We start from the raw sequence: 24282 nt of genomic DNA on the forward strand, positions 1-24282 counted from the left end.
CATACACACGACCAAAATGGTTTTTTTTTTTTTCGATTTAAAGAGCTCTTTAATCCGATTTCTGTACTCCACCTCAGCAAGTGGAGTAGTGCTAAAATCGAGATCGCAATTCCGGGTTACAGGTACTGTGGACGCAATTCGACGTTATTGGCCTCCAGGAGCTATCCCAGAATGCTCCCTTGTGACCGCTCTGGACAACACTCAACTCTGATGCACTAGCTAGGTAGGCAGTAAAAGCCCCGGGAACTTTTGAATTTCATTTCCTGTTTGGTCACCATCAGCGCAGGTGACCATCAGCACAGTCCACCATCACAGGCGACCATGCAGAGTCCACCATCACAAGACCACGCAGTCCCAGATTCGGAGACGAGCTCCAGCATAGTCCGAATGGGAGGTACTGGATCTCATTGCATGTTGGGGACACAAATCTGTTATGGCAGAACTACGTTCCAAAAAAAGAAACGCAAATACGTACGCTAAAGTCTCCAGGGCCATGACGGAAAGAGACTACTCCAGGGACACAGAACAGTGTCGTACAAAAATCAAGGAGCTCAGGCAAGTGTACCAAAAAGCCAGGGAGGCAACCGGGCGCTCTGGGTCACAGCCCCATACATGCCGCTTCTACCGTGAGCTGCATGCAATTATGGGGGGTGACGCCACCACTACCCCATCACTGTCCATGACACCTGAAAGGGGGGAGTTGCAGGAGCGAGGAGGATGAGTTATTGGAGGACAAACAGGAGGAGAAGGAGGACAGTGCACAGGTGGCAAGTGGGGAATCCGTTTTCGCCCCTAGCCAGGAACTATTCTTAACGCTGGAGCCAATAGCCTCCCCCCACTCCCAAGGCGGGCTCCCAGACCATGACCCTGGAAAAGGCACTTCTGGTGAGTGACAGCCTGATCGGTGCCACGTGGTGGGGGCAAACCCAGCCGCGCTGGACTGTTCACGTTTAGTTTAAAGGGCTCATCCCTGCTCAGAGCCTCATCGGAGCCACGCAGTGGGTGCGGGGAGGGGAAGGGGGTGCGCTGTGTGAAGCGATCATCCCAGAGAGCCCGCAGGCCCTCCTTTTATATGGCAAACCCACCAGGCATTTCTTGCTATGGGAAAGGGGGCCTGGCAGTTTGAAAGCATTGAAATGAATGTGGAAGAAGCAGAACCCTGCGTGCCCCTAGGGCTTACCATGGCTGCCTGCAAGCTGAATTCTGTTGCCCGGCCGCGTATGATGGCTTACTCACACCAAAGTGGCAGGCACTCAGTATAAGAGGCAAAATGCGACCTTGTACAGAAAGAACATGTACTGTATACTATGAATTGCCCGTTTCACTGAGAAAGTGTGTCCCCTTTGTTCTCTAAAATGTATCTTTTAAAATACTACCCTCCCTTTTTCTCCTCCCGCAGGTGCAAATGTTACAACACGGCCCCTATCTACTCCGTCCCAGAGGCTGGTTCAGATTAGAAGGTGGAAAAAACGAACTCGGGACGACATGTTTGCCGAGCTTATGCAGTCCTCCCGCACTGATAGGGCCCAGCTGAATGCGTGGAGGCAAACAATTGCGGAGTCCCATAAAGCGTTAAATGAACATGAAGAGAGGAGGGACGCACGCAATGAGAGCAGGCAGGATGCTATGGTCAAGCTCACGGGGGAGCAAACTGACATGCTCCGCTATATGGTGGATCTAATGCAGGAAAGGCAGCAAGACCACAGACTGCCGCTGCAGCCCCTGTATAACCGCCCTCCCTCCTCCCCAAGTTCCATAGCCTCCTCACCCAGACACCCAAGAACACGGGGGTGGGGAAGGCTACGGGGACCCACACACTCAACCCTAGGGGATTGCACAAGCAGCAGAAAGCTGACATATGCGAACTTTTGATTTGGTTTCTGGACTTGTCCTTCCCTCCTCCTCCACCCCCCTAACCCAATACACCCCCCCCACACTCCCCTGGTCTACCTTCTGATTTCTCTCAATGAGTTGTGCAACAAATAATAAAGAACGGTTTTTAAACAATTGTGACTTTATTTCCTTTCATATATATAGGGGGCGGGTAACTTCAAGAGAAACAAACACAACTGTCACACCGTACCCTGGCCAGTCATGAAACTGGCTTTCAAAGCTTCTCTGATGCGCAGCGCGCCCTGCTGCGCTCTTCTAATTGCCCTATCTGCCTGTGCGAAATTGGCCGCCAGGCGAGTTGCCTCAACCTCCCACCCTGCCATAAACGTCTCCCCCTTACTCTCTCAGATATTGTGGAGCACACAACAAGCAGCAATTACAATTGGAATATTGGTTGTGCTGAGATCTAACCGAGTCAGTAAACCGTGCCAGCGCACTTTCAAACGTCCAAAAGTACATTCTACCACCATTCTGCACTTGCTCAGCCTATAGTTGAACTGCTCCTTACTACTGTCCAGGGTGCCTGTGCACGGCTTCATGAGCCATAGCATTGAGGGGTAGGCTGGGTCCCCGAGGATAACTATAGGCATTTCAATATCCCCAACAGTAATTTTCTGGTCTGGGAAGTAAGTCCCTTCCTGCAGCTGTTCAAACAGACCAGAGTTCCTGAAGATGCGAGCGTCATGCACCTTTCCCGGCCATACCACGTTGATGTCAGTGAAACGTCCCTTGTGATCCACCAGTGCTTGCAGCACCATGGAAAAGTACCCCTTGCGGTTTATGTACTGGCCGCCCCGGTGTTCCAGGGCCAAGATAGGGATATGCATTCCGTCTATTGCCCCGCCACAGTTAGGGAACCCCAGCGCATTAAAGCAATCCACAATGGTCTGCACATTTCCCAAAGTCACTACCCTTGATAGTCCAAAATGGTCAATGATTTCATTGGCTACTTGCAGCACAGTAGATTTGCCCACTCTAAACTGATTCCCGACTGACCTATAGCTGTTGGGCGTTACAAGATTCCACAGGGCTATGGCCACTCGCTTCTCAACTGTGAGGGCTGCTCTCATTTTGGTGTCTTTGCGCTTCAGGGCAGGGGACAGCAAGTCACAAAGTTCCATGAAAGTGGCCCTACGCATACGAAAGTTTCGCAGCCACTGGGAATCATCCCATACTTGCAACACTATGTGGTCCCACCAGTCTGTGCTTGTTTCCCGGGCCCAGAATCGGTGTTCCATGGCATGAACATGGCCTAATGCCACCACGATCTACCAATCGCCACATGACATGCTTCTAAGAATGTCTGTGTCCATGTCCTCATCAGTATAGTAATCGCGCTGTCGTCGCTTCCTCGCCCGGTTTTGCAGGTACTTCACATACTGCTGGATAAAGCACGAGGTATTTACAATGGTCAAAACTGCAGCGGAGATCTGAGCGGGCTCCATGCTTGCCGCGCTATGGCGCCTGCACGGGTAATCCTGGAAAAAGGGCGCGAAACGTAGGAGAGCAGAGTGGCAGCGGAAGAGGTGCTGTTCGGTTCACGATAGCCGAAAAAAGGTGGGAAATGGTTGTCTTCTGTAGCATTCACGGAGGCGGGAGACCAGGACAGACAACATGGAGAAGTTCGGTAGCCCGGCAAGAGCGGGAGAGCAGAGTTGGCGGCGGAACCTATGCTGCTCGGTTCACAATGGCTGAGCAGAGTTGGCAGCGGAAGCGGTCGATGAGGAAGAGAAAGAGTAGATACTTATGGAGATTACATAGAAAAACGAGAGGAAATGCGAGGTGGATTCATAGTACCAGGAGAGAAGCGGTGCACCGTACTGCACCGTCTGCTGAAAGCAGTATGGCGTCTGCACGCCAAAAAGGTGCGAAACGATTGTCTGCCATAGCTTTCATGGAGGGAGGAGCGACTGACGACACACCCAGAAACACCCGCGAGAATGTTTTTGCCCCATCATGCACTGGGAGCTTAACCCAGAATTCCAATGGACGGCAGGGACTGCGGGAACTGTGGGATACCTACCCACAGTGCACCGCTCCGATATTCGATGCTAGCCTCAGTACTGTGGACACACTCCACCGAATTTACACGCTTGAATGGGGACACACAAGACCAAATATACAAAATCGCTTCCAAAAATTCGAATAGAATAATTTCAAAATAATTTCGTACTGTAGACGTACCCTCAGAAACTCATCTCGCTGATGTCACCACCACCAGGAAAGAGACTTTACATGACAGGTGGGAAAGGGGGCAGGAGCCCAGCAGCTTGAAGGGCGGACCCATGAGCCTGGAGAGGACCAAGTTAAGATCCCATTGTGGGACAGGGGTCCACACCTGTGGGAAGAGTCTCTTGAGGCCTCTCAATAATCTGACCGTCATGTCATGAGAAAACACCGTCTGGCCCTGGATCGGAGGATGGAAAGCGGAGATGGCCACGAGGTGCACTATAATGGAGGAATGTGCTAGACCTTGGTTCCTTAGGTGACGCAGGTAGTCCAAGATGGACTGAATGGAAGAACAGGAGGGACAGATGTCATGCTCGGAAGCCCAGAGTGAAATCCTCGTCCACTTGGCCAGCTAAATCACTCTGGTTGAGGGCTTCCTACTCTCTCTAGGAGGACCTGTTGGACCATATCAGAACAGATCCGTTCCTCTGGGTTCAGTCACGCAGCATCCAGGCTGAGCGGTGCAAGGATCTGAGATTGGGATGCAATAGCCAACTGTGGTCCTGTGACAGCAGGTTCGGATGGTTGGGCAGGGGCCAGGGAGGGGCCATGTGCTCAGCTCATGAGTGTGCCAAACCAGTGTTTGTGAGGCCACTCCGGGGTGACCATGATAATCTGCGCTTTGTCTCTCTTGATCTTTGTCAGTACCTAGCTGATGAGCAGAATCAGCGGGAATGCATTCATCGGTCCCCTGACCATGACAGAAGGAAGGTGTCACAGATGGATTCCCCGTTCAGACCTTGCCAAGAACAGAACCGATGGCACTTCCTGTTCTGTCTGGTGGAGAACAGGTCCACTTGGGGAGTTCCCCACCTCTGGAAGATCATGCAAGCTACCTCCAGGTGGATCGACCACTCGTGGTGAGAGAAGAAGTCCCTGCTGAGCAGGTCCACCAGCGTATTCTTGATGCTGGGAAGGTGACAAGCTTCCAGGTGGATTTCCTGGCTGATGCAGAAGTCCCATAGATGGAGTGCCTCTTCACAGAGAGCTGATGAGCACGCTCCCCCTTGCCTGTTGATGTAGAACATCGAGGCTGTATTGTCCGTCAGGACTAGCACCACCTTGCCCAACAGGTAGCGTAGGAAGACTTCGCATGCCAGCTGGATGGCTCTGAGCTCTTTGACATTATGTGCAACTTCGTCTCCTCCGGGGGCCACATTCCGTGTGTGGAGGTCGCCAAGATGCGCCCCCCAGCCAAGGTCCAAGACGTCCAGCACCAACTCGATGGAGTGAGGGGGGTTGTCGAATGGAACCCCCTCCAGGACTGTCCTTCAGTCGGTCCACCATGGCAGCGAGGTAAGTATTGCCCGGGAAATGATATAATCTTTTCCAGGGGGTCCCGGGATTGGGAATAGACCGTTCCCAGCCATTGCTACATGAGCCGCATCCAAGTGCACGCTGCCATGTGACGCGGCAGATGCAGACAGACCCTGGCCTTAGTCAGGGGGAACACCGAGACTTCCACGATGAGGTCCGTCAATGTCTGGAACCTTTCCAGCGGCAGGAACGCTCTGGCGCAGGTCGAGTTCCGGACCACTCCAATGAACTCTATCCTCTGCATTGGCACGAACATCAATTTTTTGTCATTTACCAGGAGGCCCAAGGAGCAGCATGTGGCTTGAAGCACCGCGACATCTTGAGATCTAGAGCTGTCCTTGACCACCATTGATGTATGTGTAGATCTGGATACCCCGGCGCCTGAGGTAAGCATCTACCACTATAATAATAATAATATATGGAGATATACCTATCTCATAGAACTAGAAGGTATCTTGAAAGGTCATTGAATCCAGTCCCCTGCCTTCACTAGCAGGACCAAGTACTGTCCCTGACAGGTTGTTGTTGTTTTTTTGCCCCAGGTCCCTAAATGGCCCCCTCGAGGATTGAACTCACAACCCTGGGTTTAGCAGGCAAATGCTCAAACCACTGAGCTATCCCTCCCCCCTGACATAGACTTGGTAAATATTCTCGGTGCTTTTGCCAGGCCGAATGGGAGGACCACAAACTGGTAGTGGTAGGGGCCCACCGTAAACTGGAGGAAGAGTCTGTGTCTTTGAAAGATTGCTATGTGGAAGTATGCATCCTTCAAGTTGAGGGCAGCATACCAGTCTCCCAGATCCAAGGAGGGGATGATAGACGCCAGGGAGACCATGTGGAACGTTAGCTTCTTCATGTACCTGTTGAGATCTCTCAGGTCCAGGATGGGCCGTAGACTGCCGCTGGCCTTTTGGATTAAAAAGTACAGGGAATAGAACCTGTACTTGAGAGGAACTTCTTCCACCGCACCCAGCTGTAGTAACTCCTTTACCTCCTGCATGAGGAGACTCGTGAGAAAGGTCCCTGAAGAGGGATGGGGAAGGTGGGTGGGAAGTGGGGGTAGAAAGGAACTGAAGGGTATAACCCTGCTCCACTGTGCTGAGGAGCCAGCGGTCTGAAGTTATAGCGGTCCAAGCAGGGAGGAAAAAGAAAAGGCGGTTGGAGAACACTGGGAAAGATGGATCCGGGGAAGAGTCTGGTAGGTTGCCCTCAGGCGCACCGTCAAAATGCCCATTTGGCCCCTTGCTTGTTACGGGTTGAGCCCAATTGGGCAGAGGGTGGAGTCGGGTGGCTCGGGTGGCACTTATAGTCCTTGGCTCGTTTGTGCGGCTGGTCCTGCCGAGGATGGTTCCCCCGGATGTAGAGACCCAGGGTTTTCGGAGTGGTGCAGGAGTCCTTGAGGCCATGCAACTTGCTGTTTGTTTGCTCCGCAAATAGGGCTCGGCTGTTGAAGGGCAAGTCCTGCATTGCCTGCTGGGCCTCGGTGGACAACCCAGAGAGGAGCAGCCAGGAGGCTCACTGCATGGAGACAGCGGAAGCTATGCGCAGGCATCAGCAGTGTCTGACGCCGCCTGGAGGGCCTCCCTGGCCGCGGTCATGCCCTCATCGAAGATCTCGCGGAAATCCTTCTTGGAAGCCTCGGGGAACGACCCTTCGAACTTGGCCATGGCTTGCCTCATCTGAAGTCATATTGGCCAAGGAGGGCTTGGTGGTTGGCCACTCTGAGCTGAAGGCTGGAAGACAAATAAACCTTATGTCCAAAGAGATCCAGCTTCCTCAAGTCTTTATTTTTGGGGGTGGCCCCGGGTTGTCCTTGCCTCTCCTTGTGGTTAACCACCTTGACCACAAGTGAATTGGGGGCTGAATGGGAGTATAAGTACTCATGCCCTTTGGTTGGCACAAAGTACTTGCGTTCAGCCCTTTTAGAGATAGGTGCCAGGGAAGCGGGAGGCTGCCACAGGGCATTAGTGATTTTAGAAACCCCTTCATGAAGGGGTAGAGCCGAGGAACAGAGGAGGTCAAAAAGAGAGTCCAAGGGCTCTTCCAATTCCTCTGCCCGAAGCCCCAGATTGGAAGCGACCCTCTTCAAAAGCTCCTGCTGTGCTTTGGTGTCATCCTGAGGAACTGGGTGAGGGGGCCCCGTGATAGCCTCGTCTGGTGACGACGAGGACAATGCCGGTGCCATGGGAACCTCCACGTCCATTGGTAGTCAAGCAACTTGCTCCCCTATGTCGTCCTGGACCTGTGGAGTCTTACCTCCCGAAGCCTTGAGCAGAGGAGAGGGATGGGATACCAAGACCACTGGCCTCTCCAAGGCTCCTGACACCGATCGCCACTGCGCTTGGGGCCATGGGACAAGTTTTGGTGCTGATGATGTAGGTGGCACCGCAGGTACTGGGGCTTGTCCTGCAGTCAGGGAAACTCGCTCCGTGCCGGAACTATTAGCGGAGCGGTCGGTATCGGATGACCAGGATCGGGTGGAGAGGTGGCTCTTGTCCGACCGGTGCAGGTCAGGGTCTCAGGGACCGACAGCGTTTGATGGATCTGCATTGGACACCCGGCGATCCATGCCTCACGCTACTCGACCGGTACAGGGATTTCAAATGGGACCAGGAGCTACTATGGGCCGGTTGCTGGGAGGATCTTCCTGCGTAGGGCGACCTCCTTCTTGGAGATGGGCGATGACGGCCCAGTGATTGGCGGCCTTTGATCCCTGATCAGTCATGTGATTGGTACCGGGCCCTTGGCGGCGACACACACATAGGTCCCAACGCGGGTTTTCCCTGAGACTGGGGTACCGCTGGAGCCAGTGTGGGTGGCACCGGGTGTGCCAGGATCTCCTGAGCCGCTTGAAGGGCTTTGGGCGTCGATGGCACCAGAAGCTGGCCAGGGCCTGCACTGCTATCTGGAGTCACAGGCGAAGTATGGGATGGGTTGCACCACTCGACTTCAGCTGGGGCCCGACTTCCTGAAAGGGGCGTTGAGCTGCCCAGCATGGGTCTTGGCTCGTCCCCAGCCCTCTCCTTTCCCTTGCAGGAGGTAGGAGATCTTCCCCTCACAGTCTTTTTCGGCTTCTTGATTGGAGCCGTGGAGGGAGGCCGGTGCCAGCTTGTGGACAGTGCCGGCGGAGCACTGCGCACGGAGGACACGGTGCTTGGTGCGGAGTCGGACCGTTGTTCCGGTGCCAGAGTGATTGCCGACTCCATTAGGAGCGCTTTTAGACTGATATCGCGCTCCTTCTTCGTCCTAGGTTTGAAGGACTTGCAGATATGACACTTGTCACTTGTGTGTCCCTCGCCTAAGCACCTTAGGCAGCTAGTATATGGATCACTGACGGGCATAGGCTGTTTGCAGCGATCACAGGCTTAAAGCCTGAGGATCAGGGCACGCCCCGTCCCCCGTATGAGTCCTGTTCGGGACTATGATAACTTCAAGAACTACAACTATGGGTAACAACAACTATCTACAACTATACTACGAGTTCTACAGAGTTCGTATGAACAGAGAATGAGACAACGCAGCAGACATTCCAGCACCGTCACTGGTGGCAAGAAGGAACTAAGGGTGGAGGGAGCCAGCAGCACCCCTTATACCGCGGCATGTGCGCGCCGCTCCGGGGGGTCCAGAGCAGGTTCCCTACAGATACTGCTGAGGGAAAAACTTCTGGCACCGGTGCATGTGGCGAGCACACACCCCTAATATGGAATGGACATGAGCAATCATTCAAAGAACCTAAAGCTTCAGGGCACAAGCTAATCACTAATAGATTGGGGTTAGGAAGAAACTAATCTATAATTATATATTATAGGATTTCTTACACTTCCTCTAAAACACCTGATACTGACCACTATTAGAGAAAAGATACTGGATTAGATGGACACTGTGGCCTGATCTGGTATACCAATTTCTATGTTCTTCTGTGTTGGCAGATGCCTAAAGAGTGAGGATTGGCTGTAGGCACTTTTCTGGCCCTACCTGGCTTAGCAGGGATTTCAGGTACTTTCCTCTTCACACCACCACACATTTTTCCTGCAGATGTTAGGTGTTGCTGTGACACAGAAGCAGCCACTGATGCCAGCTAACAAAGGGTTCACTATTCTGTGTCAGTAACTCCTATCATTACAACAAAAACATTGCTGTCATAGAATTTACCTAACAAGAATGTTGTGTGAGGTATCAAATGAAAACTTATATAATACTGGTCATCTTAAACATTGTGAGATGTATGTACAGTTGGTATGTAGAGAGTTATGTGTACCTACTAAAAATATCTTGTAATCTATATAACCAGGACGAGTTGCAACAGGTTTTTTCCAGACAGGAGATAAGATGTCACATGTAAATTAAGCCAACATAATGGAAGCCCTATTTGCATGTGAAGTCTGGAGGAACCCCCTCCAGGACTGTCCTGCAGTCAGTCCACCATCGCAGTGAGGTAAGTATCGCCTGGGGAATGATATAATCTTTTCCAGGGGGTCCCGGGACTGGGAATAGAGAAGGAAAAATAGGTTGATGGGGATGTGAAACCAAGAGTGGGGGGCACGTTGGAGAACAGGCAATGGTGGAGAAGAGTCTTGCACGGGGATGCATTTCAAAAGGGGCATGATGGCAGTGAAAGATACATTTCACATTTTATTTATGGTACCAATTTTTTCTAATTTGCAAACATTGTAAACTGGAGAACCAGGTCCCTGGGCAATTGCTCCCTTTCCCCCGCCCCCCTTCAGCGGGCCTGTTTATAGGAAATAGGATAACATCACTTTCAAAAGAGACTTTCCCCACTGGGAGAAATTTTCATGTTAGACAAACTAATTTATCTTTCAGATTTTTTCATACTTGTTTTGCCACATTTGTTAATTACTGAAGATATTTTATTATAATGTATAAAAGAACTTTTTTCCATTATTTATCACGCAGTGAGGTCATATTACTGAATTTGCAACATCACATCCACTTTCATAGTAAAAGACTGTCACCACAAGCATAGAATCATATTTTTTATGCCTGATCAAAGAGGAAATCTATTATTGGGGGGCGGGTGGGCTCATTTTCAAAATGCAAATAACAAAGGGAACACAAAATATCACTGGTGAAATAAACTGCTGGTTGTATAAAAGGCCTTTTCTTTCAAGTGTATTCTGGTTTGAAAAATTCCATTAAAATGAATTCTTATACAAAAAAAATGTCTGTAAAAAGTTGCAAAAACCCTTAACAATTTTAAAAATGGGGAAGGGAAAATACTAAATACTTCAGAGTGTTAAAAATATTGTTTAAGATCCTCAGCTGGTCTAGACTGCAAAGGAACAACCAGTTGAGATTCCGCCCTTTGTATTTGAGGTAGCAGCTCTCCCATGCTGTACAGCAGAGTGAAGGAAAAACTTCTGGACACCTCTGATCACCTGGCATCAAAGGTATCTAGCTACCACTAATAATTCACCCCATTTTTTGACATGCAAGTAAATGAACAGAAAATCCTGTTAAAATTGCTAACTTTGGAGTAAATTGGTATCCTATTATTTCAAAGTTGAGTAAAATAAATGCCTTTAAAATAATAACTGTAATTTATACAATCACGCAGGCATATCCACAATTTGTAGTACCAGACGCTACAATGAAAACCAAACACAAAATCAAGGGATTTGCACATAAATTAACAAATCTTTACAAAAAGTGCCTACAATCATAATATTTGTTTGTACTTTAATGTCCTAAATTAATAGAAATTACTGTTTAAACTGTACAGCAAGAAAACCATGATATAAATCCTGATTTATCAAAGCACTTAAGTAGATGCATAACTTTAAGCATGCAAGTACTCCTGTTGAAAGTCAGTGCTTAAAAAGTTAAGCTTGTGATTAAGTGCTTTGCTGAATCAGGCCATACTTACTATATATCAACCTGTCACTTCTAGATCTCACTAGGCATTTCTGGTCTCAGGAAGCTATCATGAATCTGTTTTTCATTTCAGGATGAGAGGTAGCTTACTTTTTGTGAAGGAACTCCCCAGCTGCTACTGCAACCGGCCGGTGTGCTGAATACACCAAGTGATAAACATTCTCACAGTCTTCATTGGACAGAGCTTCTTCACTTCCACTGAAAAAGTCAGAAAGTAACACCTGAACCAAAACAAATGTTTAATTTCAGTTCCACCACCTCCCATAAGTTACTTTATTTATATAGACTGTCTATCATAATAGGGCTACCTGGGCCTCATCTAAACCCCACAGAAATTAATGGGACATTAACTTCAACGGGTTTAGGATTAGGCCTCAAAAATATTTAAACACTTCATCACCAAAAAACCCCACCTTTGAGTGAAAATGGCTGCTTCTTATGAATGTAGTACACTAGGAAATGATTAAACATTTTCTTAAACTTGAATGGCAACATTTTTAGTTTTAATAACTTGCCAATATTTTAAGAGGGTTCCTTTGAAAAAAAATCTAAAATTTTGCTTCTATAGAAGTGTACACATTTCAGAATTTACAAAAATAGTTACAGCTAATGCTGTAGTTCAGACTGAGAAGGCATTATAAATGTTCATTTACACTTGAACGTTAATTTCTCCCAGAAAATTTCTTTTGGACTGAGATGCCCCACACATAGATTCAGCCAAAGATAAACTATTTTTGGAAAGTGTGCTCAAAATCCATTTAACCTTTCTGAGTTAACCATTTAAAAAAAAACCCTTACCTTAAAAACAAAAACAGAAGAGTGATCTAATCACAATACCTTTTGCACAAAGATAAAACTCTTGGGGCCAGAATCTCCATTTTGAGCTGTTTCCTTTGCACTGCTCTAGATTGCTGTAAATGGCCAGCTGAGAATTCCTTAGCGGTAGGAAGAGGGGCAGGCAATGTGCACCTCCCCCACACACTCTGGCATAGGGGTGGGGCGGAGCTCCTACTTTGTCAATCCTCAGCTGATTATTTGGGGTCTAAATCATGATTTTTCCTTTCTTGACATTGGCAACCTTGTTGATGATCCATAGAGTATAAGGCTAGAAGGGACCACTAGATCATCTGACCTCCTGTATATCACAGAACAAAAGATTCCACACAGACACCCCTGGGGCACTCTATCATGGGAAGCAGTGACTATAAAAAAGATTTGGAGGTTCTGGTGGATAATCAGCTGAACATGAGCTCCCAGTGTGACGCCGTGGCAAAAGGGCTAATGGGATCATAAGAACATAAGAATGGCCATACTGTGTCAGACCAAAGGTCCATCTAGCCCAGTATCCTGTCTTCCAACAGCGGCCAATGACAGGTGCCCCAGAGGGAATGAACAGGTAATCATCAAGTGATCCATTCCCTACCATTCATTCCCAGCTTCTGGCAATGCATAAACAGGGGAAATATTGAGAGGAGTAGAGAAGTTATAACTGTATTTGGCATTGGTGTGACCACTGCTGGAATATTGTGTCCAGTTCTGGTATCAACAATTCAAGAAGAATGCTGATAAATTGAAGAGTGTTCAGAGAAAAACCACAAGAATGACTAAAGAATTAGAAAACTAGCCTTATAGAGATAGACTCAAAGAGCTGAAGCTATTTAGTTTCACAATGAGAAGGATAAGTGTTGCTTGTTTACGGTCTCTAAGTCTCTACATGGGGAACAAATATTTAATAATGAGCTCTTCATTCTAGCACAGAAAGGTAGAACATGATACAACATCTGGAAGTTGAAGCTAGACAAATTCAGTCTGGAAATAAGGCATACATTTTTAAAATTGAGAGTAATTAACTATTGGAACAACTTTCCAAGGGTCATGGTAGATTCTCCATCACAGATAAGGTCACGGTGGATTCTCCATCACTGATAATTTTGAAATCAAGACTGGATGTTTTTCTAAGAGATATGCTGTAGGAATTATTCTGGGAAGTTCTACGGCCTGTGTTACACAGGAGATCATACTAAGTAATCACAATGGTCCTTTCTGGCCTTAGAATCTACAAATCTGTACTGAATCCAATAACTTGTGTTTGATTAAACTGTATCTTCCAGATAGATAGCCCAGTTTTGATTTGTAGACATCAAGAGATGGAGAATCCATCACTTCCTTGATATTTTATTCCAGTGGTTAATCACCCTCCCTGTTCAAAATGTGTGCCTAATTTTTAATTTGAATTTATCTGCATTCAGCTTCCAGCCACTGGGTCTTGTTATGCCTTCCTCTGATAAAAAGCCCGCAAGTACACAATATTTTCACTCCGTAAAGGTAGTTGTACATTGTAATCAAGCCATTTCTCAATCTTCTTTTTGATAAGCTGAATTGATTGAACTTCTTTAAGTCCCTCATTGTGAGGATTTTTTTCTTTTGGGTGGCTCTTTTCCACACACGCTCCAGTTTTTCAACATCATTTTAAAATGTGGACACCAGAACTGTATGCATTATTCCAATATCTGTCTCACCAATGCTGTATACAGAGGTAAAGTCACTTCCCTACTTCTACTCATTACTCCCCTATTTATTGTATTAGCACTTTTTGCCACAGCATTACACCGAGAGCTCATGTTTAGTTGCTTGTCCACTATGACCTCTAAATGCATTTCAGAGCCACTGCTTCCCAGCATATAATCCCCCATTCTGTAGGTATTACCTACATTCCTTGCTACAAGCTGTATGACCTTGCATTTGGCTGTATTAAAACAAATTTTGTTTGAGTGGGCCCAGTTTACCAACTGACCCACATCACTATGGATATGTCTACACAGCAAAGAAAAACCCACAGTTGGTCCATGCTAAGTGACTCTGGCTTGTGGGACTGTTTCATTGCTGTATAGACTTCCAGGCTTGGGTGGGAGCCCAAGCTCTATGACCCTGCAGGGTGGGAGGGTCCCAAAGCTTGGACTCCACCCCAAGCCCAGAAGTCTACAAAGCAATGAAAGAGCCCTGCAGCCCAACCCCCACAAGCACAAGGCAGCTGGCACAAGGCAGCCGTGAGTTTTCCTTGCTGCATAGATGTAACCCTCCGTATGTCTGTCCTGTCCTCATAATTGTTTACCAATCAACCAGTCTTTGTTGCACTTACATATTTTATCAGCAGTAATACTATTACTTCCAGATCACTGAAGAAACATGGAATAGGCTACTGATATCTGTGGAATCCCACTATAAACACCCTCATTAAATGAAGATTCTGCATTAACTACTTTTTGATATCTATCAGTTATCTAGTTCCTAACGTGTGCTTTACTGATACTGCATAGTACTAATTTTTAATTAGAATGTCGTGTGGTAATAAGTCAAATGCATTTACACAATTAACTTCAGCAACCAAACATGCAATCTCATCAAAGAATGAAATTAGGTATGTTTGACAAGACATATTTTCCATAAAACCATCTTGACTGGCATTAATTATATGCTAGCTTTTAATTTTTTTATCAATTGAATCCTGTATCAGTTTTTCCATTATTTTGTCCAGGACTCATGTCATATTCCCTGGTCTATAGTTAGCTGGGTCATCCCACCTGTCCTTTTTGAATACTTGCACAATGCCAGTTCACTTCCAATCTTCTGAAATTTCCCCAGTATTCCAAGATTAATTAAAAATTAACATTCACGGTCCAGAGATCTCTCAGACAACTCTTTTAGGATTCTTAGGTGCAAGTTATCCAGGCAGACTGATTTAAAATATTTATCCCTAGTAGCTGTTATCTAATATCTTCCTTAGTTACTAATGCATTGGAAAGTATTTCATCATCCTCATATGATATGGATAGGCTTGGCAGATTTCAATTTTAATAGATATCTGTCGGTAAAGGTCAATTTCAGCAGACACAATGAGATTAACGAAAAAAATATCGAACAGTAACAATCCGTGTGCCTGCAGAGATTGTGTGTCACTGGCCATCATGCAGGGAGCTTTCTGCAACTCTGATGTCATGGCCTGCTTGCTCACTCATCAGACAGAAGCTGTCATGAGAATGAGTGAGCGGGGTTATGACAGCAGGGTTGTAGAGGGCTCCCTGCATGGCTGCAGGGCAGGTGACACCTGATCCCTGCGGGCACAAGGTGCAGGGAGAGACTGCAGTCCTGGTAGGGCAGAGCAGATACCTCTGGCCAAGACTGAAAGGAGGGGAAGCAAGATGAACCACTGGTAGGGGAGAAGGACACCCCACTACTTAATGGCTCCTCGGGTAGGACAGGGAGCTCTCTGTAGCTCTGCTTTCACTCATCAGCTGGCCATGCCACTGCTGAACAGTTTCTGCCTGGGAATAGCTCTTGTATTTCAGGCTGGTCAGTGAGTGGGGCACTGTGCACATCCTGGCTCAGCAGACAAGGAAATCCTGGCCAGGACTGCGAGGAAGAGGGGTCATCGTTGTCCCTGGCTGCAGAGGTGGCTGACCCACTGCTGAATGACTCCGTGCCCATCTCCATGGTCAGGGACTTGTCCTCCTCTTCGCAGCCCTGGCTGGAGGGGTCTCTGCTCTGACCCTGCAGCCTTCCCTGCATCTTGCGCCTCCAGGGATCAGGTGGCACTGGTCATGTAGTAAGCCCTCTGCAACTCTGGTGTCATGGTCCTGATCCCTCACTCACCAGCCAAAAGCATGGGAACGGTCCCTGAGCCAGAAATGTTCAGCAGCTGGGCAGCCTCCCCGTGACCAGGGGCTTGTCCTCCTCTTTACAATCCTGACCAGGGGCCTCTGCTCCTCTGAGCCAGGACCACAGCCTCCCTTACCCTTGAGCCCTAGTGTCATGCCCCTCAGCTGCACCGGGAACTCCCTGCTGCCCCACTGGCAGTACCGCCCTAACCCCAATCCCACCCCCCACAACTCTAAAAATAAAAATACTTAAAAATAGGGAAAAAATCTTAAAAATAAAAATTGATAATTATCAAAACTAGAAAAAAGTAAAAAGTCAAGCTATGCCACCCCTAGATATGGGTACATCATCCTGCTACTTTCCAAATAGAAAACACAAATATTTATTCAAAATTCTGCCTTTTCTGCATCATTAACAATGCTACCCTCTCCATCTAATAATGGACCTACACCATTGCTATTATTTCCCTTTTTCCTAATATATTTTTAAAACTCCTTATTGTACTTAGTCTGCCAGCCAGGGATTTTTCCCTCATCTCTTTCACTTTGCCTATGTATTTTCTGCAAATCATAACTTCTAATTGAAATTGATTGCTATCTATTGCCCAGCCCTAGAGAGTCAAGCAGCACTTCTCCCAGCTTTCTGGACTATCCTCAAACCCTGATGCAAATCAACAACAGTAACCCCGTTCCTATGCTCCACCCACAAACAGATATGGAAGCCTTAATGTAATCCTCCAGTGAAAATCCATTAAATCATAGAATATCAGGGTTGGAAGGAACCTCAGGAGGTCATCTAGTCCAACCCCCTGCTCAAAGCAGGACCAATTCCTAACTAAATCATTCCAGCCAGGGCTTTGTCAAGCCTGACCTTAAAAACCTTTAAGGAAGGAGATTCCACCACCTCCCTAGGTAACCCATTCCAGTGCTTCACCACCCTCCTAGTGAAAAAGTTTTTCCTAATATCCAACCTAAACTTCCCGCACTGCAACTTGAGACCATTACTCCTTGTTCTGTCATCTGCCACCACTGAGAACAACCGAGCTCCATCCCCTCTTTGTCTTACTAGACACTTATTACCAATCTCCTACATTATCCCCACTCATGCTGCAAGTTTTGAACCTCATCTCTTAGCTCTAGAAACCTACCTGGATTCTTCATCAAGGACCTGATCCAAATCTCAATGTAGTTAGTATTAAAATTCCTACTTAATTCACTGGGCTTTGGATCATGACCCAAAGGACAAACCTCATGAAACATTCCTCCTAGCAGCAAAAACCTGCTTGATCTCTGCTGTTACCATACAGTCAAGACCAGGGGTCTCAAAACACGCGGCCCGGGGGCCGCATTCGGCCCGTGGGGTTATTTTCTGCGGCCCGCAAGCCCCTCGCAGCCCCCCCGCCCACCCCCAGTATTTACCTAGAGCGGCTCCGGCCGGACGTGCACCGGGGGCAGGGCAGGCTCCCTGCCTGCCTGCCCTGCCCGGCGCCACTCCAGGAAGAGAAGGGGGGGCAGAGGGACTGTGTGTTGCTGTTGCTTCAGTCAGCGCCCCCAGCAGTTCCAATTGGCCGGGAACGTGGCCAATGGGAGCTGCTGGGGGCAGTGCCTGAAGCAACAGAAACACACAGCCCCTCCGCCCCCACATTCCCGCCTCTTCCCGGAGCAGCGTGGGGGCAGGGCAGACAGGCAGGGAGCCTGTCCTGCCCCCAGTACGCGCTGGGCCAGATCCTGCCCCCCGAGCCCCTCCTGCAGCCGAACCCCCTGCCGCACTCTGCACCCCGAACCCCTCCTGCAGCCGAACCCCCTGCCGCACCCTGCACCGCTGCCCTGAACCCCCTGCCCCACCCCGCACCCCTCCTGCATCCCAACCCACTGCCTTGAGCCCCATGCCGCACCCCTCCTGCACCCCAACACTCTGCCGTACCCTGCACCCCTTCTGCACCCTGACCCCCTGCCCTGAGCCCCCTGCCTCACCCTGCACCCCAACCCACTGCCCTGAGCCCCCTGCCACACCCCGCACTCCTCTTGCACCCCAACCCCCTGCCCTGAGCCCCCGCCGCACCCTGCACCCCTGCTGTACTCCTCACCCCTCCTGCACCCCACACCCCAACTCCCTGCCCTGAGCCCCCGCCACACCCCTCCTGCGCCCCCTGGGGGCAGGAGGGGGCAGAGTTGGGGTGGGGATTTCAGGGAAGGGGGTTGGAATGGGGGCAGGGAAGGGGTGGGAAGAGGCGGGGCCTCATGCAAGGGGTGGAGTGGGGGCCGGGCCGAGAGCGGTGGGGGGGAGGTGTCAGTTAATGCGGCCCTCGGGCCAATGTACTAGTCCTCATGTGGCCCTCGTGGTCATTTGAGTTTGAGACCCCTGGTCAAGACCATGGGTCTTAATCATCCCTATCCCTGTTTTCAACCAATATTTCCTTCCCTAGATACAAACCAGGGAATTTAACATGAAGTATCTTTACTTCAGAGTTAAGGTTAAAGTTTAGATTTCTTAACATGTTGAGGTATTTTAACAAACTAATTATCAGATTTCTTTGAAAATTCATTCCATACTTATTCTTTGAGTACTATAAATCTGGAAAGGATTCACTGTATCATTAACATTTAACAGAGATGATTAATCCTTGCTTCAACCTTAACTGTAGAGTTGTGCCCAGAATTGTCATCACACTTTTTGGGAATTAATTTTTTTTATTGAGTTTTCAAAAAATTTAGATAATGTGCCATAATTTTGTTTTATGTCAATCATGATCTTTATTTTTTCAGATATTACAGTGACGGCACACAAACATAATATTTTGAAAAGTCATTTTTCTTGAATTATAACAAGTATTGGTCCCAATTCAATATTGGGCACTTCCACGGATGAGAACTTTAGGTTCTGCCAGACCTGACTACACAAACAATATTACATACTGAATTTTTTTTTTTTAAGTTAGGGATTTTCAGTGTGTATTTAACAAAAACGTAACTTCCATTTTATGCTTCAGTGTGTTGTTTTTTTTTATTAATTTAAACGAACATCCTTCCGGTAGTTCTGAATATAATACGACACTGCAGTTTTTCTTCATTCGTGTATGCACATATACAGATGCAGCATTTTATATTATGAAATATATTCTTAAATTTGCAAATTTCCGATTCTGTTTTTGTATCTTTGACTTGAAACTAGAACAGAATTAAAGTTGCAACGTTAAGGTTACCAAAGCATTTCCTGACTTTAGTGTAGTTAAATTCTCAGTTGTACTTTGCACGCAAGTAGCTTTTTGCATTTAAAAGAAAAAAAGAACAGAGAATAATATAACATAGTTAAAATGATCTGTTTGTACTGTCAGTCTATTTTTCCAGTCTGGCATTTATTTGTACGAGTGGATACACTGAAACTACTGGCACCAAGGAGTTAGTAAATTTCTGAATTTCACCAGAGTATGTTTATGCAGCCATTTATCCCATTCCAACATCTCCAAAAATTGCTCAGTGAAATTATTACACATTGAACCCGCCTTCAGTGCTACAAGTCCTTCATAATACGCATGAGAAACCTAAACCTGATGCATATTGCTGACAAAAGTGCTTCTCATAGTGAATTATGCTAGCTTTGAAAAATACTCACTGAAGTATTAGAGTGACTAATCGAATGGCTTCCACAGCGACATCATATTCCTTATCAAGTGTCATTGATACAATGCGATCCTGAAAAGTAGTTGTATTAGAATGACAAAACACACAACGTTTTCAGAAAATGAATATTTAAGTTACAAAATAAACAGTCTTTGATGGACACACCTTTCCACAGAAACATGATAACCATTTGACTTCTTTCAAACATGCTAAGTTCATCTAGTACAATGTGCTTTCATGGGGTAGATATGCCAGGTTCTGTATGTCCTGATTCTAACACTGTATATGCAACAGGAATGCAAACATGTGTCAAGGAACTTTCCCCTCTTGCCATCCCATGCAGATGTCAGGCAAACTCAGGCTGGGGAACTGAGGCACTACTCTGAGCTAGTGTCTCCTCAGTACCAGTCTGCTGAAAGTGGATGGGGTTGGGCTGGATGAGGGCAGGGCTGTGGCCCCAATTTGTCTTCTTCACAATGACCAATAGAGCTTCAGTAGTGCATTTTGGGCAGGGTGTATGCATGTGAAAGAGCATTGTGCAGAGAATCTCACCTGAAGCAGCTGCTGCAGCATGGCCCTTTGCATGCCCATGACTTAAAGCCACCATCTGGCCTTAATAATTATCCCACATGCCTTCCATAAGAAATTCGAGGAATTTTGTGGTACAACTATGGATTTTCCTTCTCTCTCTCCGTCAGTGGCAGATTAGCTACTGGACCAACGGGGCCCATGCCCAGGGGCCCTGGCCAACTGGGGACCCCCGAAAAATGGGCACCCCCACACACCACCTGACACGCCTGCTGGGGTGTGGAGTTGGAGCGTGGGGGCTTGCCCCACTCCGCCCGCCTGGTGCTCATGAGGTGGAAGCCCCTGCGCCACGACCCCGCTCCCTGGCAGAAGTGCCAGGAGGGTGGGGGCAAGCCCTCATGCCTTGACCCTCTTCCCCAGCAGGAGCACGGGGGAGGGAGGACTGCAGGCTGAAGGGGTGGGGTGGGGCCCCCACTTGCTCTGGCCCAGGGCCCCACAAAACAGTAATCCATCTCTGCTCTCTGTGAATGCCAGCAGACCAATGGCCAATTCAATGGCAGGATTTTCACGCTTTCGAGGAGTTCCTCTACTGCTTCCTTCCTTTCCTTTCCCAATTTGATTTCTTTCAAATTGAAACAAATACCCTCCTTGTCTGCAGAGATGTCTATTGATCCCTGGAACACAGTTTCTTTTGGGTCTTGATATATTGTTCAAGCAACACAAAACAAACTGGGAAAATTGAAATAAAATTTGTTTTCTGAGAGCTGGCCTACTCTAACACAGACCTTGGGTTTTGTGAAATGCTACTGTTAAAATACCTGGGCTGAGAAAGAACAGAAGAGAGCTAACTAAAAGGAATGAAAGAGGGAGTAGGGGGTGAAATTAAGAATGGCCATGAATTGAGCAAAGCAATTCTTGGTCTCCATGCTCTTCCAGAATTCCAAGGGACGATGGCTCTAAGTATCCAAAAGCATAAGCTGACATCTGCACATTTAACGTGTTGTGTTTAGTAATAATATTTAAGGAGTTTCAAGTGGCTGCCTTAAAAAGTTTGTAATTGGAAGCATTGCCTCTTGCTGATCACACTTCAGAGGAGTGATCCTTGCTCCTAATGGGAGAAGGTATCTTTGCTATATCTAGATGCTCCTAAAGATTGTTTGGTGCCTACGAAGAGAAGAAAACAGTGGAATGATTTTCCAGAAAGGAGATTTCCTTTCCAAATTCACAGAACTTTCAAATTGTAAGTCCAGTGTGAGTATGAGATTCTTTTCTGTGGACTGTGTTAATGGCATAAGCTTGGAAAAGAAATATTTTATATTAAGTGAAAAGTGGAGTGACATCTTTGGTAGGAAACTGGGATAGATATGACAAACCATCTTGTCCTTAGTGGTTAGATGTAAGGTGAGAGACCTCAGTGCTGCCAGTTTCCTCTTAGTCCTGGCCCAGGAAATGGCCATTAAGAAATTAATCTCAGGGAAAAGGAAATTCAAATCTACGTCCTCAAAGGATCAAATGAAAGTTCACATAACCTCTAATAGCAATTTTTAAATGCCACAATATCAGGGGCCACTGTCGGGGGAGCTAAAGAAAGGTGATTGACTCCCTTTAAGAAATGGGAAACTAACATCAGACACAACTATTCCTCTGTTGACTGGCCTTCCCAAAGAGTGTTGATGGCAGAGGTCTGAACCAGTAAGTGGCTAGGTGCAAACTTCTATCAGAATGTTTTTGAAGAAAGTCTAGAATGGAAAGGATCTTCCCCGTCTTATAATGAAAACTTCCTAGCCTTGCAACATACAGAAAAGTTTGGCTACACTGTATAGTTAGTGAAGAAGTTGCTCTTTTTCCTACAGTATAACACAGTTTCGGCTATCTTATCAGAAACCCCTAGCTCTTTCTGAAGTGCTCTGTTATAAAACAAGCTGAGCAATTTGAAGTGCGATGGTTTAGGTCGTGCTTGGGTCCTTGCTGAAGGACATTTTAGCACAGAAGATGATTCTACTAAATTCCCTAATCCAGACCTTCTGGGGCACACAGGAGCTATAAGTATTATCAGTCTTGTGCCAAGCTACATTTCTTAGCACTTTCCAAACAGAAGTTGCTGAAGGAAAAGTCTGGAACTTTACACAAGCACAAGGAACTGACAGAGTCAAAGCTAAGGTTTCTGATGTTGCTGCAAAATTGGGCACATCTGGGGCATGAGGAGGTCCATGATGGCTCTTCCCAGTTTTCTCTGATCTGGTAACACGCCTGCCTTTTTTAAGTCTACTCTGCCTGGCAGCTCAGCTGGACAGGCACATGGAGACTTTTCAGCAACAACAAATCTGCCTTATGGAATGGAGAGGCTGACTCCAGTCCCTTCTTGACTACTGATATAGAATGATAAGGCTGTGTTGCCCTATCTGACAAGTTTGTACTTTATCTTTCATCTTTCCCGAAACATCACCTGGACCAGAGAGACTACTACCTCAAAGTTGATAGTGTTGATGTGCAACTTTCTTTTCCTTTGACACGATTACCCTTTCAGCTGTCAGTGCTCTGGTGGGACACTAAGGCTATGTCTACACTAGCACTTTTGTCAGTCAGGGATGTGAAAAAAACACCCCTCTAACAGGCAAAAGTTTCACTGACAAAAGCACTGATGTGGACAGTGCTAAGTTGGCAGGAGATACTCTCCTGCTAACATAGCTACCACTTCTCATTAGAGGTGGTTTAATTATGCCGTCAGGAGAGCTCTCTCCTGCCGACATAGAACGGCTACACAGGAGACCTTACAGTGCCACAGCTATGCTGCTATAATGTCTGTAGCGTAGATATAGCCTAAGTCATTGGGACTAAGCTCCCCACAGACCAGGATACAAAGCCTGCAGACATATCTCCATTGCAATGATGATCCCCACAACACACCTTTCAAGATCCATAGATCCTACACAAACGTATCACAACATGTGATATACCTCATCCAGTGCACTAAATGGTCCAACAACTATGTGGGTGAAACCAGGCAATCACTACGCTCTCAAATGAACTCAGAAAGGAAAATGATGAACAAAAACATCCTATCACAAAGCCATCACTCTATATCTGACCTATCAGTCCTCATACTCAAAGGAAACCTGCACAACACTTCCAAAAGATAAGCCTCGGAGCTTAAATTCATAACTTTGCTAGACATTAAAAATCATGGACTGAACAGACACACTGGATTTATGGCTTATTACTACAATTTGTCCTATGACTCCAGAGGTGTTAATGGGCCACTCTACCTTGTATGGTCCCTTACAATATGTGCTAACTACTTATGCTAAGTAGTCTGTTCCACCTTGCATTTAGCTGTGATGCTCAGAGTAATTTTCCCAGACCTGAAGAAGAGCTCTGTGTGGCTCAAAAACTTGTCTCTCTCACCAACAGAAGTTGGTCCAATAAAAAAATATTATCTCACCCACCTTGTCTCTCTGTCACTTAGGAACTTTTGGAAATTTTACACTTCAACTTTTGATCTGGCCTGCAAAAGGAATAATTCCCACAATCCTCACAGTGCCTCATTTTGTGTTTGTACTTAATAGGCGATTTCCTGATGGAAAACAAGTGGTTCTTCTTTGATGAATGACACTTGGTCTTCTTTGACTAAGCACTGGAATAGTATCTACCACCTCTTCAGGCAGAAACTCTGAAAAGGAAGAGCCATCATTCTCAGCGATATCATCTCCCCCACTTTCACCTCAATGGTCAAATCAGAGAGGCCCTTCAAGCTAACAGAGAGGTGACAAGAGTACAAGAGACCAAACACAGAGCACCCTAGGCCATGTCATTTAAACTCTTGACAGTCACAGTATCTCCAGAGGCAGGTATAAATCAGTATGGAGATAATGAGATAACATTGGCCAAACTGGACAGTCACTATGCAAGAGGATAAATGGACACAAGTCAGATATCAGGAATGGCAATATACAAAAACCTGTAGGAGAACACTTCAACCTCCCTGGCCACACAATAACAGATGTAAAGGTAGCCATCTTACAGCAAAAAAACTTCAGGACCAGACTCCAAAGAGAAACTGCTGAGCTCCAGTTCATTTGCAAATTTGACACCATCAGATCAGGATTAAACAAAGACTGTGAATGGCTATCCAACTACAGAAGCA

At 47.0% G+C, this 24282-nt stretch overlaps 1 protein-coding gene across 1 annotated transcript in view; it reads right to left on the reverse strand.

The window, feature by feature from the left end:
* The window catches only part of STAG1 (stromal antigen 1), a 383395-nt gene that overhangs the window by 153057 nt on the left and 206056 nt on the right, over positions 1-24282 (reverse strand). The window contains exons 12-13 of the mRNA XM_026649889.2: positions 19603-19682; positions 11425-11532 (exon numbers count right to left, since the gene is read on the reverse strand). Of these exons, the coding sequence (XP_026505674.1) occupies positions 11425-11532; positions 19603-19682 (188 nt within the window). The remainder of the gene's footprint in view (positions 1-11424; positions 11533-19602; positions 19683-24282) is intronic.

Source organism: Terrapene carolina, unplaced genomic scaffold (assembly GCF_002925995.2).
Source record: "Terrapene carolina triunguis isolate 2854851 unplaced genomic scaffold, T_m_triunguis-2.0 Scaffold88, whole genome shotgun sequence".
Lineage (NCBI taxonomy): Eukaryota > Metazoa > Chordata > Testudines > Emydidae > Terrapene > Terrapene triunguis.